Genomic DNA, 18,324 nt, shown 5'->3' with positions numbered 1-18,324 from the left:
CTGTTGTGAGAGAGAGAAACAACTTCATGTAGTCGCCTGCAGAACGACACCATGACTAAATGGCGCCGTGACGCGGGCCTTGACGTCTTCTCAGCAGGTGATGCCTGTTGTGAGCGAATGTCCATATAGATGGACATGTGTAAAGAGGGGAACACGCAAGATGTGATCTTCTACGTTGCATTTCATACTTGGCAGGCAACGCTGCGGAAGCTACGTAAAGTGGTGCAGTCATTCATGGGTCACTGCGTGTTTTGCCATGCAGTTTTTGATGTGCTGATATGTAGTGCTTTTTACGAACTAGTACACATTTTAAAACAACTTATGTTCATACAGTTATGTCAAATCACACATTATGTGTGCAGCTTTGGGCTGCCAGTATACGACACATCATGCTTTTGTCGCGAGTGCAAGCAGTGCGCTGTGGCCACAGGTCACAGAAACATTACTCCACTTACTCAGAGGTACAGTAGACTTCCACTAATTGACTATAGTTAATTCGATCCCGACCGATAGTCCCAGCCTGTGCCCATATGTTTTTATGGGCCTAAATTCAAAATTGGCCTTCACCATATAATTTTAACTTTGCTAGTCAGCATGCATGCACCTGACTTCTCTGGTGACCCCTTTAGTGGTAGCGTCTGTCTGGGCAGAGCTTAGAGAACAGTGAAAGTGTTGCACACATGTAATCTCCCATCGAAAACTCCTGTTTTCGGCCTATGTTAGGAGGATTTTCAAGCAATAACCATAGATCACAATGTTTGATTATGGTTAGGAAGATTTTCAAGTGATAACTGTAGATCACAATGTCTGATTACGACTTACGCCATTCAAACGCGAATTTTTTTTTATTCCAAGAAAATTGGGCTGATATATTGCCTGCGCGGTGTAATCGAACTGAAAACCAAAACTGTCTTCGTAACGTTTGTATGCTTTACCGCATAACAGAGATGTATTGCGGCGAAGCTGACTTTAGAAAACCAGCGGTTAACGTGCAACGCTTATTGGGCCTTGCCCGTTTTACAGCGAAGCTGTCTATGGCTAGGATCTGGTGGATCGCATCCATGCGTATATCAACAATTTTTCATACGTGGGCCGATCCCGAAGATGATGCAATACTGGGATGACCCGCCGACGGAGGTGCAGTTCGCCATTAAGGGGCCCACATGCACAGCTCCGCTGGTCATCCATCTTCACTTGAGTTTTTTCTTGCTAAAAATCAGGTGTGCGTTAGATTTCTACTTTATTTAGGAGCTTTAATTTCATTGTTGCGTTTGTTTTTTACTTTGGACACATAGAAAGTGGGCACGGGATTGATCCAGGGGCATGTTAGAATAGGACCAATACTGCCAAAGGAATCGGCAGTGTGGTTTGACGTTTTTTTCTGCTTGTTGTTTAATTCGACTTACCGGATTACTTGATCAATTTCGACGGTCCCTTCAGGGTCTAATTAATGGAAGTCAACTGTAAATAGGTCCAGATCTGTGACACCTTATGTTTAATAATTATGTCACATTTTGTGACAAATGGATTAGTCTCAATGCACCATCAAATTACACGATGGATACTTATGCCTTTCGTTAATATGCGACAAACTATTTTTGGTTGCAAATACGAGCTGTGAGAGAAGTTTCTCTAGACTCCGTAGCGTTGTCCGCTTTGTGTGAAGCGGAATATAGTGCTTTGCTAAGTTGTTTCAGCAGTTAATGTGCTGGAACAGATGTTTTTTGAGCAATCATGCTACCTTCCTCAGTGGGTCAGTGGCTGCAATGTTCTCATGCCATGTGCATTTGGTTGGGGTAGAATGCAAAAAAATGCTGTTTAAAGTGCCTGACATGGTGTTTTAAGAGGTAAAAAGCTATATACATTGTATTTGCAACCAAATGACACTGGTATGTAAGGAGTCATGTACATGGGTTCTTCCATGTTATCTGGTGAAGTTCCAGTTTCACGAGTTTTCTTGCTGTATGGACTTTATGCTGTAACCATAGGATTTTGGGCTCTAGGAAGAGCAGATGTAGCCAATGAATGCAGCTGCGAGTAAGGCTGGAAGAGCACTTACTACTTCACACCTCAGTTTTCTTTCTTTTTTTTTTCATTACTTATTGCTACTTATTACTTGCTAAAAGCAGCTTGTTTCTTGTGCATTTCAGAAGCAACATAAATTAAGCTGAAGCACAATAAGATGCATCTTAACAAGGGGCCAGTCAATGAAAAGGTGGACTAAGTCAATGGTCTATTTAAGTACGTATCAAGGCCTCCAGAAAATGCTCGTCAACATGTATTTCAACAAGGTCTTCCACGCTAAAGAAACTCCTAAAAAAACATGTGCATGCTAATCCTGCAAGCAATGCCTTTTGTGTGGTATGCATGCCATATTGAGAAACAGACAGAACACTGCATGATAGCTGCTTGACGTTACCGGAAGCCATATTTTCACAAACTTCATTTTTGCGAGTTTTGATGCATAAATTTCACACATTGCCTTGGATAGCGGCACAGCTTGCTAGGTGCTAAAATACTTCAAGGAAACCGCCTGCTGAATATTATGTGAGAAAATTTGTTTATCACAATATTTATTTAAATAGTAAGAACCTGAAACATTCTTTTTACTGGTCCTATGTATCTACCGTGTCGATCACCATATGAAAGTTGGCGTAACAAATTGCCAGAATAATCAGTATTCCGACTCATTTATTCGAAAGTCAACATAGTCAAGACTGAAACCACCTTCCTACTGCAGTCATCTCCATTGCGGACCAAGAAGATCTTAAGTCCGAAATTTATGTTCATTTTTTTGTAAAAATTTTTTCTGTGTACGTCTGTTTCGCATTTGTATTTCATTTTCGCCGCCATTCTCTGTAAAGCCTAATGGCCATGAGAATAAACAAACAGTCAAACATACAAATATACACATAAAATGGGATTAGCAAAGGCATCCACATCTGTGGTGCAAAAGAAACGCAATGGTTACGGCTATGAAACTGTTTTTTTGTGTAGGATAAAGGCACCAGCCAAGAGGCCGACAGTGCCAGCACCATTGCAACATCGGACGAAGCGAAGATAGCACCCCTGCACCCTGTTCTGCACCGGCAACCCTCTCCTGCACCTGGATCGAGCGAGGGTGACATGGTGCTGCCAGCCATCACAGTGCAGGACAGTGACCAGGGAAGCAAAAGCAAAGAGGAAGACTCTGGTGAGTCACTAACCTGATTCCGTGCAGGTTGCAGCGGTGGAAGAGCGTATAGCAAAGCTGCGACTTGGGGTGGTATTCTTGAACAGTTGCTTGGAGGATAGAACCACTTTTGCGAGATTTTGCATGACTTGGCATCAAATGTGTAAGGATTTACAGCCGACAGCGTTCCTCTCACAATGCCCAGTGTGCTGTCAAGGCGCAGTGGCAAAAGTGCTGTCACCCATAGATGTGGATGCATCAGGTGCTAAGTCCCACGAGATCTTGTGAAAGTGGCTGTATCCCCAAAAGTGATCGCTCGGGAATACTGCCGTTGGGCTAAATGGCATAGATAGTATAGTGCAGTGGATTCTCCTTAAGTGGAACCTCAAGGGACCAGGGAAATTGGTTCTGTTTATCAGGAGTTCCATTCACTGAGAGACAAAGCTGAATGCAATTGCATGAATACAAAACCAGCCAGCCATGAGGATGGTGTTCTGTTTAAGAGGCAGTTCCATTTAAAAGTGATTTCCGTGTATTGAGATTCCACTGTAGTACATTTATGTAACTTGTCTCCCCAAGACATATTTGTTTTTCAACAATGCATTGCCAGCATCTTATATTCCTCTGTATTGTTAAGCCTTCTTTGGTAATCAACTCGACCTTGCAATATCTTGGCAAAACCATTTAATAAAGGTGGCCATAGATCACATAATTGTTGCACTCATATAATCTATAATATACTACCACATATTTCTCTGTTCATTCTATATTTTTCAATAATTTCTGTGCTTACTAGCTCACTTGCACATAATTTCACGCTGTGTGCCATGCTTGAAGTACTAAGCTGTGCATGGTGACATGCGCCAATAACGGAATAATTTCTTGGAGAACAAGCAATACTGTGCTAGACAGCAGAGTATGAGGGACAGCAAACACATGCAAGTATCACATGATACATATATGCATGACTGGCTACTACCAGTGGTGTTTGCGCCCCCCTTACCATTGTCATTAAGTAAGCTATTGCATTATTTAGTGGCATCTAAAACACCAAAAGAGAATACCAAATCAGCTTAGTCTGTCAAAGTATTCATTTAAAACAAAACTTCATTTACATTGCAGTTGACAGCAAAAGTATTATTATTACTGGAGAGAATGGACGCCAGACTTTGCTTTCTTGAATTTTGTACCAGTACACCAGAGTGACACTACGGATTTCGAAGTATTCTCTCATATTCAAGCCGTTTTGGCACAAGCCAATTTCTTCAAGCTTGCTTGGCTGTGTCTTTGGTTCTCTTAAAATGTCATAAAATTCTTTTTTTACTGATAAACCATTAAGTAAACCCGAGTAGACACTGTCAAAATCCGTGTAGTCACCGCAAGCTGCTGCGAGAACTTCTGGATGGTGTTGCCACCTGTCTTTTAGTTCGGCCTCCTTGCTGGCCCACAAAACTTGCTGTCAGGGTAAGAGTGACCGTTGAACCGCAATTTGGAAATGCAGCTTAACTTAATTATTCCTTTTTAGAGTTTGTTATTCTTAAAGTTGTTTTTTATTTTCTGCTGATGCTTTGAGCATTCCAGACAGTGACCGTCGTGATTTTATTATGTTCTTGGCAACGGCCTCACTTGTGACCAACTACTCTGCAGAGGCAAAAAGTGGCAAGGATGCTGGGAGGAGCAGACTTTACCTGTCCACGCTGGTCTGGGCTTGCCTGCTGGCTCAACTGTGGCGCTACATCTGGCTCCTGCACCTCACCTACGTGCCCCTGCTGTACACTGTCATCAAGCGAGTGGGCAAGTCACTTTGTGGAGGCTCTTATCTTTTGCATTGCACTTGCGGGGAGTCGAAATTAACTAGTTAACGCACCAAGTTTTACACTTTAAGATAAGCTGGCATTCTGATGGGTGCTGAGCACAAGATCACACGTTCAATTCCTGGCCAGGGCGAGGGTGGAATGCAAATAACGTTTGTGTGATCTGCCATGGGTGTACAATAAAGGAGTTCAAGTTTGCAGGGTAGCAAACCGGAGGCTTTAACTCTGGTTAACCTCCCTGCCTTTCTCTCCTTTGCATCTCTCTTTCTCTCTCTCACTCGAGTGGTCATAATTAATCCGAAGTTCTTCACTACGCTGTCCCACATAACCTACTTTAGTTTCAGGGCATAAAATTATAAAGCATCGTGGTGGGTCGTAGGACAGTCAAACCTCGATATAGCGAAGCTGTACTTGCAGCGCAAAACTTTGTTAAATGGCGAGTTTCATTAATTCGAAGTTTTAAAGTTGCAGCATTAAAAACAACTTCACAAATTTCGAGAGCATTCCAGGTGGCTAATATTTTCTTAGTAAGCGTTTATAAACAAACCGCAAGAAGTTCAGGCCATAATATTGCGGTGCAGACCGCACCGAGCGCAATGCATCGACATGGTCCACGGCGTCAGAGATTTGCGTGTGTTGCGTTGTGTGGCGCCGCAAATCTTGCATGCCATAGCTAACCTCGCTCAGTGCCCACAAATTAAAAACAAAAGTGTAAAAAGATACAGATATTGGTCCTGAGGGAAAAAAAAAAAGTCAGTTCTGCCAGAAAGGTGGTGATTAATAATGATAGCAAAGGCACTACATGAAGTAAGGTTCATAGTTTTATCGGTGTCATACGTGCTCAGGCAAACATTAACAGATCTTACTTGATGACCATGAGCAAGCACTTCATACCGCGTCTTGGAAATTTGAGATTACGCGGCTGTCAACACTAGAAGCGTGGGAACAACGAAATGCACGTGAAGGCACCATCCATTTCGGCTTGCTACGGAGAGATCACCTCCAAAATCGATACGGCGCTTAGCCCCCGCATGAACGTGCGTGTGGAGGAGAATGCAGATAGGCATGCGCTCGCTCCCTCCCCGACCCTTTTGCCGAAAAAAATTTGTTTATCAGAGTTTTTTGCTAGATTTACTAGCCATACAAGCTGCGACTACATGACTGAAATGGCCAAAAACTTCATTAAATCAAAACTGTGTCATGGTTATTTTTGTTAAATAAAAAAAAAATGATAGACATGGTTTTCACTCACACTAAGATAGGGAAATGAAAATGGTTCGTTATATTGCGAATTTCATTTAAACGAGGTTAGTTGTTATATCGAGGTTTGACTGTATGAGGACTAAAGAGTAGGTAAATTCCAACCGAAATTTTTATTTTGAAAAGCTGACGTTTCAGAGCCCGACCGGCTCCTTGTTCAGGGTAGAGATGGCCTGAGGCGTAGCAGTGCTTATATGTTTTTGGCGCTTTGACAGGCGCTTTGACACTTTTCCTAGACCTTGACTGTAAGCAGCGGAAAGTATTCCTGGCGAATGATTGGTGTTACCTAGCATCTTCTGGATGTGCCAGGAATCCAAAAGGAGCCGCCGCCAGTGGTTTTTAAATCTTTGTCCATCTGTCTTCAAGTGACCTTCTTAAAGCTAATTTGTCATTGCACACCATTTGTGTGACAATGATTAATTAGCCTTATTAGCCCTTGAATTTCACTGAACTAAACATTTTTCGAATTTTACCAGCAATACAAATTGCCCATGATATCAAAAATAATTGCCAGTGGTGAGCGTTGCCACCTAAATGTAACATTAATTACAGGCATACTTGCAAGTGTAGATTCATTGACGGTGCCAAAAATTATGTGATTATGTGAATTGGTTGAGAATGTAAAAATACTTACCTGCTCTGAAAAGTTGTTACGAGGTTTAACAGAATTTAGCCACATGCCAAATTGCATAAAAAGCCAATGTACTGTACTTCCAATGATTTCCACAGTGGTTGAATAACTGCAGTAAAAAGTTTCCCTCAAGCAACTTGTCATCAGCTGCTAATATTGTCTATCATTCTTAACAAACACATCATTGGCTATAGGTTGCATTTCCTCTATCTTTGTACAGTGCCATCTTCAGGACATGTTATTGGTCTGAAATGAAACACAAGTGCAGGGGTGAAATACAAACACACTGCATGTATTGTTTTACGAGTCTGCGATATGATGTTTATGGACAACTGGTCATTAGGCAAAAAATTTATGCCTACCAGTTGCTTACTTGGAAACTTTCAAAATGTGGAAATGTGTGCATTGCATCTCGCAAGAATGAGATGCTTGCATCTTTCTTTATGAGCAATAGCATCTTTGATTATATTATAGGAGTTTTCACTGACATCAAATCATTACAAGCAGGTTGGTACCTGGTTCAGCTCTAAATAAATTACAGCGGCGCATCAGCAGTTCTTTGCACTTTCGTTGTCAGTGGTTTGCTTCTTGTGAATTAATATATACCACTTTTAAATTCATGAATCTATGCAGGGCAGTTAAGTGAGAAAGAGCTGGATTCTGACATAATCTGTATTCATTAGGAAGCGAGATATAAACAGCACCATCTCTTGCGTGGCAAACAAACCTCTAAATGAGGCATTTTGAACAGTGCTATAGACTTGGAAACTGTCGCAGCAGAAACAATTCAAGTGAATAAAGCAAAAGGTTCACCTCTGTACTGGAGACATTTAAACAAGCTTCCATGAGCTGTGAGGCATTGCGCCATCTAAGTCGAAGAAAACAAGAATGTATTAAACAAATTTAGTTCACTTGGCGCATGTTGTTGCTCTTTCACAATAAGCCTGCACGTTTTGCACTGACTCAGCTGGTGCCTTGGAAGTATTTCTAAGTATGTACCACGATATGTGCAGTCTCTTTCAAGTGCAGCAAATTCGTTTCCTTGCTTAAGATTGATTCCGGTCATATAAGGGTAGTGCATACCTGCCAACTCTCCCAAGTTTTTCAGGAAGTTTATGAATTTGAAATCGTTTTACAATTTCACGGATGTTGCGTGACGTTTCACGAAAAATGATCTTCACAAAAAAGTTTAGTTCGTCGGTCTGCGAACTCCCTGTTAGAAGTTTTCTTACGGTGGTGAAAGCACGCAAAGGGGGCGCTTACTTTGTGCAGGTTGGTGCAGACAAGTTCCTGAAGCAGGTAAAATAGCAAAGTCACTGAAAAACTTACTGCGATATAAAAAAACAATGCGCTGTTTGACATTCTCGACTGTTTCAACCCTGCTTTTTTTTTCTTCTTCTTCTTGAGTGCTACATCCGAACCTAAATCAGCATTAATAAAGTGTATACGTATCCCACAAAAGGTGCATGCTCCAGGTAAGATTTAATTTAAAATGTGAACGCCGCCTCTCGCTAGCCTCATGTCTGAAGGCTTTTTACAATTTTAATTGTTTGCAGGTTGACAGGTATGGTAGTGCTTAACATGGTGGAGCTAGTTCAATTTCTGCGATTTGCTGAATTGTCAGCATGCTTCATGATGTAATCTTCAGCAAGTGTGAGGGCATTTTCAACACTGTGCGGCATGTGATCAATAATCTGTGTTGCAGGAAGCCACTTGAACCTGTGGAGCTGTCTTCGGGATCAGTCACGTACTGCGTGTTGGACGTTGCGTAACTGGTACGAAGAACGCAGCCAGGCGCTTTTCCCAGCCCCCGTTCACGGTCTGTGGCGACTGCTGCGGGAGGGAGACAAGCGTGTGCGTGCCGATTCTTTCTCTTTCCACCTTCAACACCTTCTTGACAGATTCTGTCGTCTGTATTTGCAACATATTTTTCTTTATTCATCATGTTTTTGGGGAAGTTTTGCATTGGGAGCTATCTAAACACGTGGTGACTAGGTAAGGGTGTTCAAATGCCACTAATTTCTAATCGAAGTGGATACACATATTAAAAAGAAACTGCATTCGAATATTGTGTCAACTATAAATTATTTTCCGGCGTCTTAGAGGAAAGGAACACCACTTTTAAATCAATTGCATCAAGTCGAAAGTGCCTCCCCCCTCCCCTCTTTGTGATAGGCTTTAGTACTTGCCCCACCCCCCGTGGTTGCTCAGTGGCTATGGTGTTGGGCTGCTGAGCACGAGGTCGCGGGATCGAATCCCGACCACGGCGGCCGCATTTCGATGGGGGCGAAATGCGAAAACACCCGTGTGCTTAGATTTAGGTGCACGTTAAAGAACCCCAGGTGGTCAAAATTTCCGGAGTCCTCCACTACGGCATGCCTCATAATCAGAAAGTGGTTTTGGCACGTAAAACCCCAAATATTATATTATTATTTAGTACTTGCCCTGTACAATAACAATAATGCCAGATCTACTTGGCTTTGACAGGGCTTGATGCTTTGATGTGAATCAGTGCGACTTCTAGACAATAGAGTGTGTCATACAAATATCACTAGGGAAATTTGCTGTGATGATTGCTCAAACAGTACAAATCCACAAATGCACTTGTGGATTTTACTCGACTCGGCTATGGGCTTTGTTGAGGATTCGCTTATGGCTGCAGTCATTACTTTGTTTTTTAGGCTCAGTTTTACTATTCTCTCTCTGCATTGCAATTGTTGTTTACTAGAAATTGAAACTAATTACATTTATCTTAAAATTCTCAGTGCATTAAATTAGAGAACTGCACGTATGTTGCTATCGCCAGGTGATGCTTATTTGAACAGCAGTGTACCCCCTAAGCCGGTTGTCTGGGGCATCTAAATCTGTGTCCACTGTGAACAGCAGAAGAAACAGTAAAATGGCCGCAGTTATAAACGCTACATTACACCAAACATTGAATATTGTAGTGATTACTTTGTATTAGAAGTAGACAGTGCTGCAGGCTTGGTGCTGTGATGTAAATTGTTGCAACTCTTAGTTCGTTTTTAAATGAATTTGCTTCTTTGACCTTGTTGAGTTGCACTGTTCCAGCTTACATTGAAGGTGATCTAATTAGCTCTCAGTGATGTGATGTTGGACAGCATTGGTACGCTCATAGTAACAACACACACCTGATGTCTGAAAAATATGTGTAATAAGTACAAGGCAGTTATGTTTGTGTGTGCCAACTTCTTAGCCCTGATTTAATTTCAGATGGTGTCTGTGCTGAAAACGTCCATAGACTCTCTCACCACCATTGGCATTCTGCTGCTAGTGTCTCTCCTGGCCACTGTGGGCACCATCTTCCTTGCTTTGCAGGTTTGTTTACATTGCGGCCTATGCTTTGTGTAACAAACTGTAATCTCATTACCCTGTTTGTAGTTTTGAGACAGGCAATGGGCGTTTCACGAGAATTGGAAAAACTTAGTTCTTTTTTCTGTTTTAGAGGAGCTTCAGTGCAGTCTAAAGCAACAATTGCTACTCTCCCGAACTAAGATTGAGCTTGTGTCACAGAGCGATGTGGATCAAATGGTGCCATTTTTCATCTAGTACTCATATGTTACTACTACTGTGACGAAGAAGATCGGCAGGCTGAAAAGCCTCATTGCCATCGCGTGGCTCGTGCCCTGTTCGCTCGCTGGCTGCGCCCTATCTGCTGTTGTCGCGTTGGTCGTTGCTTCTCTACGACCCGAATAAACCCCCTTTACAATTGGTGGAGCTGCGGGGTACAACGGGAATTCTGGAACTTCGCAACCGGACACTGCAGCCTGTCTTCATTATGCCGGAAGAAGGACCACCGCAACCACAACCCGCTGCCCCGGTGACTACCGTGGTCTGCCCCGGCCCCCTGCGTCAACGCGACCCACCCATCTTCAGCGGTACCAAAGACCATGACGTAGAAGACTGGCTCGCTGACTACGACCGGGCGAGCATCCCCAACCACTGGGGCGACACCAAAAAACTGAATTACGTATCGTTTTATTTGAGCGGTGTCGCCAGCGTGTGGCACCGCAACCATGAACGTGATCTCACGACGTCGCCAGCCTTCAAAACTAACGTGACGGAGGTATTCGGGTGCCCCGCCGTTCGCAAGCTTCGCGCCGAGCAACGTTTGCGCAGTCGTGCGCAACAGTGCGGGGAGACATTTACAAGTTATATAGAAGATGTTGTCGACCTCTGCAACCGCGTTGACGTCACAATGGCTGATGCCGAGAAGATCCGCCATATCTTAAAAGGCATTGAAGACGACGCCTTCCAGATGCTGTTGGCGAAAAATCCGGCGACAGTCTCTGAACTCGTCAGTCTCTGCCAAAGCTTCGACGAACTCCGCAAACAACGCCTAGCCACCCGCCAATCTTCTCCTCAGGCGACTTCAATGTCGAGCTTGGCTGTTTCCTCGGATAATACGTCGCTACTGCTACAGATCAAGGAGTTCGTCCGTGAAGAGGTGGCTCGTCAGCTTTCTCTGATTCCCCTCACACACGGCCAGTCGAATTCTCTGTTGGCGCCCGCTCTCCAATCTGTCATCAAGGAGCAGGTAGCCGACCACATTCCACCTTCTCTCCAGCAGGCTCCGGTTGCCGCTCCCCTGTCGTACGCCGAAGTCGCTTCGAGGCCTGCACCACAGACCTACGGTCCCCTACGCCCACCTTTACGCCCGCCCGTATCCGCTCCGGTCCGGCCACTGGTGCAGTATGCACGACCTCAAGATCATTGGCGCACGGAAGATAATCGGCCGATTTGTTTTTATTGTGGCCGTGCTGGACAGGTAGCACGTCACTGTCGCCTCCTTACCGCCAACGTCCCCAACAATGTGCGTCCATATGCGCCACGTTTCCACCAACGCCGCAACTATTCGGACACCTTTGACTCTCCTCCTGTTGTCGACACCGCATTCTCCGCTGCTCGCCGTTCACCTTCTCCTCGCCGCCGCTCGCTTTCACTCGTGCACCGGCGTCGGAGCCCATTGCGCCAGGAAAACTAAATATCGCAGTTCAGGAGGCGAGAACTGCGGTGCCAGCGAAACGTATAAGGCCTCACACTTCCCCGAAGAACGTTATTGAAGTCGCCATAGAAGGAACATTGACGCTAGCACTTGTCGACACCGGCGCTGCACTTTCAGCGATAGATGCCCGTATTTGCCGCAAGATCGGAAAAGTGACGACACCGCTTTCTGGACTGTCTCTTCGAACTGCCAACGCGCAGCACGTCGAGCCATCCGGCGCCTGCACTGCTCGTGTCGTCATTCAGGACGTCCTCTATATCATAGAATTCGTCGTGTTGCCATCATGTTCACACGACGTCATATTAGGTTGGGACTTTCTCTCCACACATCATGCGATCATTGACTGCGCCCGCGCCGAAATCGAGCTGTTTCAGTTTTCGACTGATATTATCACTGACCATGAGGACCATTGCCGCAAAATCTCTGTATTAGAAGACACCATTATACCGGCCTGGTCTTCCACCCTTGTCAGTATCTCTTGTGACTATGTATATGACGGCACAGTACTCTTCGCTCTGTCTGAACTCTTAGTTCGCCGCCGTTCACTACCACTGCCGTTCGCCGTCCTCGAGTTCAAAGCTGGCGCCTCTCTCATGTGCGTCTCCAACCCATTGGCTGAACCAATTACTTTACGCCGCCGTGAAAGCCTTGGCAGAGCAGAGCCACTGACTTCATCTTCAATATTTGACACGATGGACGACTCCGCTTATATTGCTGCTCTCGAGGAATCGCGTCCGCAGTCCCTACCGGGTTCTTTTATGCCAACTATTGCCAGTGACCTTACGACGACGCAGCGCAACGAACTTCTTCGCTTGCTCCAAGGCTTCTCTTCCTCCTTTGATTGCCAAGCAACATCACTCGGCCGCACAACGACTGTTTCGCACACTATCGACACTGGGAGCCACGCACCAATTCGACAGCGTCCCTACCGAGTATCGGCGACTGAAAGACAAGTTATCAATGACCAGGTGAACGATATGCTCAATCGCGGTGTCATCCAGCCTTCTAGTAGTCCTTGGGCATCCCCAGTCGTCCTAGTTAAAAAGAAAGACGGCTCTATACGATTTTGCGTCGACTATCGAAGGCTTAACAAGATTACCCGAAAGGATGTATACCCGTTGCCACGTATTGACGACGCACTTGACTGTTTGCAAGGAGCGGAGTTCTTTTTCTCCTTAGATCTCCGCTCTGGCTACTGGCAGGTGCCCATGGCGGACGCTGACTGTTCTAAAACCGCATTTGTAACACCAGATGGCTTGTATGAATTCACTGTGATGCCGTTCGGTCTGTGCAATGCACCCGCCACCTTCGAACGCATGATGGACGGCATCCTACGTGGCCTAAAGTGGCATACTTGCCTCTGCTACCTCGACGACGTTGTCGTCTTTTCCCCTGATTTTCCGACCCATCTTCGGCGTTTACATCAAGTTTTGACCTGCCTCCGGAATGCTGGTCTTCAGCTTAACTTAAGAAAGTGCCGATTTGCAGCTCGAAAACTGACTATATTAGGCCACGTTGTCTCCAAAGAAGGCATTCTTCCTGATCCTGATAAACTTCGCGTCGTATCCGAATTTCCGAAGCCCACTAATTTGAAAGCACTGCGCAGCTTCATTGGCCTATGCTCCTATTTTCGACGTTTCGTTCGCAATTTCGCTACAGTGATTGCACCACTTAACCAACTTCTTCAAGGCGACAATGAACTTTCTGGTTGGTCGGAAGCCTCTGATGATGCCTTTACGACTCTTCGTCACCTCCTCACGTCTCCGCCAGTCTTGCGCCATTTTGATCCGAGCGCACCTACAGAACTTCACACTGATGCCAGTGGTGTCGGCCTTGGTGCCGTGCTCGCACAACGCAAGAACACTAATGCCAAATACGTCGTCGCTTATGCTAGTCGTGCCCTCACGAAACCTGAGGCCAATTACTCAGTCACAGAAAAAGAGTGCCTAGCTATCGTATGGGCTCTTCAAAAATTTCGTCCATATCTCTACGGCCGACGCTTTGACGTGGTGACGGATCAGCACGCTCTTTGCTGGTTGTCCAACCTAAAAGACCCGTCGGGCCGCCTCGCTCGGTGGGCCCTCCGAATCCAGGAATACGATATCCGAGTCGTCTATCGTTCTGGATGCAAACACTCTGACGCCGATGCCCTCTCGCGCTCCCCAGTTACTTTAGACAGCAGCACTTCTACTTATAGACATGACATCTCACCATTTGACATCCTGGACATGGCATCGGAGCAACGAAAAGACCCATGGATCGTCATGATATTCGACTTTTTATCAAATCCTCCGGCAACTTCGGCACCTCGAGCGTTACGCCGACAGGCGCTGCATTTCACAATCCGCGACGGACTTTTATACCGCCGCAACTACCAAAATGACGGCCGCAAATGGCTCTTAGTAGTGCCTCGCCACCTACGACGAGATTTATGCTCCGCTTTTCATTCTGACCCGCAGTGTGGTCACGGCGGAGTGTCGAAAACTTACACCCGGCTTCGCCTACGATATTATTGGCGAGGGATGTACAGCTTCGTCCACAAATACGTGCGCTCCTGCATTGCCTGCCAGCGACGCAAATGTGTCCCGCATCTCTCCACCGCACCTCTCCAACCACTTCCCTGCCCAGCTCAACCATTCGACCGCGTTGGCATTGATATATACGGGCCTCTTTCATCTACTGGCGCTGGCAACCGATGGATTGTTGTGGACGTAGATAATCTGACACGGTATGCCGAAACCGCCGCCTTGCCTGCTGCATCAGCAAAAGACATCGCCTCGTTCATACTAAACAACTTCGTTCTCCGCCATGGCGCCCCTCGCGAACTGTTGAGCGATCGGGGCCGCATATTCCTCTCAGACGTCCTGCAGTCACTCCTATCTGAATGCCAAATTATTCACCGCACTACTACTGCTTATCATCCACAGACCAATGGCTTAACAGAACGATTCAACAGAACTCTTGGTGACATGCTATCAATGTATGTTGCATCTGACCACTCCAACTGGGATCTTGTACTTCCATTCGTCACTTACGCATATAACACTGCCTCTTAAGCCACTACTGGATTCTCGCCATTCTTCCTGCTTTACGGCCGCCATCCCTCCAGCACCATTGATACTGTTCTCCCGTACCGGCCGGACCCTGCAGAATGCTCCCCTGTTTCTGCGATTGCTCAGCACGCCGAGAAATGCCGACAACTGGCCCGTTCTTTGACGTCTGCTCAACAGTGCCGCCAAAAAGAGCGCCATGACCTCAATCCTCCCCCTCACCCCTTCCCCGTCGACTCACTCGTGTGGCTTTGGGTCCCACCTGTTGCTGCTCCTGGCCTTTCGTCCAAGCTCCTCCCGAAGTACCATGGGCCCTACCGCGTGGTTGCACAAACATCACCAGTGAACTACGTGGTCGAAGCCATATCGCCATCTCCCGATCTCCGTCGACGAGGGCGAGAGACTGTACACATTGATCGGCTGAAGCAGTACTACGATCCGCCCACCTCTTCCTAGGTCGCCAGGATGGCTACTCTTCAATCCCGGGGGTGATTGTGACGAAGAAGATCGGCAGGCTGAAAAGCCTCATTGCCATCGCGTGGCTCATGCCCTGTTCGCTCGCTGGCTGCGCCCTACCTGCTGTTGTCGCGTTGGTCGTTGCTTCTCTACGACCTGAATAAACCCCCTTTACACTACTAAGGCTATTCCAAGCATTGGATATGAGTTTTTCACAGATATAGAATGTGGCTGATTAATATTGATTAAACTTTCCTTTCTTTTGACATAGTTGCCAAGCATTTTCATGCGAATTTCCATGTTTGGTCCAGTTTTGCCAACCCCTCCAGAAAATTATCTAGCCATCAATTTTTGCCATCACACCACTAATTAAGAGTCAATTTGACTACATTGTCCGCTGAAGAATGCCTTCATTTCAAGGCTTTTCCTCATAAATGGGAACAGAGGAATCGGTATTATGAGATTGGGTAACTAAGGTAGATGTCTTGATAGTTGGAAGCCACAATTGTTGATTGCTTCCATGAAGCTGCCCTCTGTGGATAGGATCCATTGATCTGGAGGGAATAATGGCACCACACTCAAGCTTTTCAGCAACACTCTTCTGCAGTTGTTGGTTTTAACTTTTCCTGAAGGCTCGAGTAGTAAACAGCATTTATTGTCTGGCCTTTCTGGAGGTAGTCTGTGAGCAGAATTCCCTGGGCATCGCAGGAGATGGATGCTACGGCTTTTTATGGAGGTGTTTGCACTCATGTTTTTGGAGGTAGAGAGCTGATCTGTTTCCACTGTTTGAAGGGGTATTTGGTTTCTGTGTCAAAATGACACACCTCAGTGATCCACTTTATCACCATTGCATGATGTGGGGCAGCGTCTCGCAGTATTTTTCTAATGTCTCTTTGACAGTCACTAGGCTTTATATCTTTCAAGAGCAGGTAGTGATTCACAATTCAATCAGCGACCGTCATTGCTGGTTGCCATCTTGACAAACATTTATGACCAGCATTGGGGATAAGCACATCACTGCAGTAGACACTTCATGGAAAGTATGGAAGCAACTTGCTCTCCAATTTATGGTGATTTGTTCATGTATAGGTGCAAAACCTAACGCAGCCCTCGTACTTCTCCGTACTAGTATAACTCATCTGCATGCAGTGCTCTGGCATCTTAAGTACATATTGCCATTGTCCTGGGTCAAAGCAGTTCAAATAAGATGTTGATGAAAGTTCACATGAGCGTAGCTATTTAACAAATAATTTATGTTGCAGAGCCTTAGTCTTGTATGTTCATGCAAACATAGGCATCCATGAAGGGGGGCCAAGTGGGGCAGTAGCTCACTAAGCCTGCTGGAGGCCTCCTGTGGAATTCGCAGGAGACTATGAAACACAGGTGCTGGTGATGTTGAGCATTCAAGATAATGCAGCACAGAAGTGCTGTGTTTCTTTGTAAACGTAGTAAACACTGATAAATGTATCCTTTTGAAAATTGTGAGGTCTTCGCGGGTCTCACAGGAGTACCGACCACCGCGGGTTCGAGCTTAGCGAGCCACAGGGCCGCGTCAGCCGTCAGCCTCTAGCGCCGCTGCGCGCGAGCTCAGGCCACAAGGGGCTACCGAGCGATGCACGCAAAAACACAGTATTGCCCTACAATGAAGGAAACCATTTATTGTCTCCAACGGCACCCAACACTGCACAAACGCTCGGTCCCGGGACGGCGGGGAACCAAAGGGGTCCTGCACCAAGGGCGAAAAATACAGCTAGGGGCGCCTGTAGCACGTCGCTGCGAGAGCACAGGCTCAAGCTGGGACGCGCCGCTAGGAAAGGTCCCGGCGGCTATGCTGCTTGCTCTCGCGATAACCAATGGGCCAACTCGCGAGAGCTCGGGCAATCTCCTTCGGCTTGGGCCTCCGATGAGTGCGGCTCGGCGTGGTACGACCTTGCGCGAGCACTAGGCACCCGTTCTTCGGCTTAGCGTCGGGATAGGAAACAACACGAGGTACGCGCTCCCCGCACGGGCAAAGGCGCCGTGCGTGAGCTCAGTCCCAGTCACAAAGGTGTCGGCGGACGGGAGGAAGCATGTACATACCGGGCGCTGTCCCAAGGAGAAAGAGAGCCGGTACCGTCACGGCAGTAGCCACCAGGGGCCGCTGCGTGACGTCACTAGCTCCGCCCTCACTGCGAACCATGGCGAGTGGAGCGCCACCGCTAAAACTGGTTTGGAGCAAGAACGGCATGGATTTTTGGATTGCAGACATGGGTGAAATGTGCCCGCGCAATGGCTCGTCGAATTCCCCAAATGCACATGTAAATGTGCGAGTAAGAGTGCTATATTCCTATGCTTTCTAATAAAATCATTTTGGATGAATCCATTTGAGGCACATGGCTACCCAGCAGTTAACATGAGCTGGTAAAGATTCCAAAAGGCAAATGATTGCTGGCAAGGTGTTAGGCCTCCCCTATTGCCCTGTGCAAATGCTCCTCTTGTTTCTAATGGCAGCTGTGTGGCTTAACAAATATCCCAGCAGCTGAAACATTAGCCTTTTGAAACCACATACAAACAATATGTTGTGCTCTGAACTGTTTTGAAGTTGGTTACTGTAGTCTTAATACACATCCTCCTCTCTAATAGAGCTGGTTTACTTGGTGTTGGGTGTTGCATGCAACTGAGACCAATTCAGCTTTGTCGTAGTGCAGCCAGAGACTGCCAGGAGATATCACAAGGTGTGTGTGCATATGCCCAGGTATATGGCGAGAGCATGCACTTGGTGGAGGTGACAAGCAGCCTCATCAACCACACTGTTGTCAACAGCCCAGAGCTCCAGCAACTGCTGCCCGAATCACTGCGGAATGCCCAAGGGGCATTTGACTCAATGCTGGGAGATGCCTATCTCTATGGGCGTCAGTGGATCAGTGGCGCGGTGA

At 46.3% G+C, this 18,324-nt stretch overlaps 1 protein-coding gene across 6 annotated transcripts in view; it reads left to right on the top strand.

The window, feature by feature from the left end:
• LOC135895885 (transmembrane protein 245) overlaps nucleotides 1-18,324 on the top strand; it is a 51,639-nt gene that overhangs the window by 10,767 nt on the left and 22,548 nt on the right. For 4 of the 6 annotated variants that reach the window (XM_070537148.1, XM_070537147.1, XM_070537146.1 and 1 more), the window contains 5 exons: nucleotides 2,998-3,193; nucleotides 4,820-4,966; nucleotides 8,583-8,731; nucleotides 10,112-10,216; nucleotides 18,144-18,320. In XM_070537148.1, coding sequence (XP_070393249.1) covers nucleotides 2,998-3,193; nucleotides 4,820-4,966; nucleotides 8,583-8,731; nucleotides 10,112-10,216; nucleotides 18,144-18,320 — 774 coding nt within the window. Of the gene's footprint in view, nucleotides 1-2,997; nucleotides 3,194-4,819; nucleotides 4,971-8,582; nucleotides 8,732-10,111; nucleotides 10,217-18,143; nucleotides 18,321-18,324 lie in introns of all 6 variants that reach the window. The other 2 variants (XM_065424104.2, XM_065424103.2) reach the window with 1 other exon arrangement.

Source organism: Dermacentor albipictus, chromosome 4 (assembly GCF_038994185.2).
Source record: "Dermacentor albipictus isolate Rhodes 1998 colony chromosome 4, USDA_Dalb.pri_finalv2, whole genome shotgun sequence".
NCBI lineage: Eukaryota > Metazoa > Arthropoda > Arachnida > Ixodida > Ixodidae > Dermacentor > Dermacentor albipictus.
This window is presented reverse-complemented; position numbering and strand designations above follow the sequence as displayed.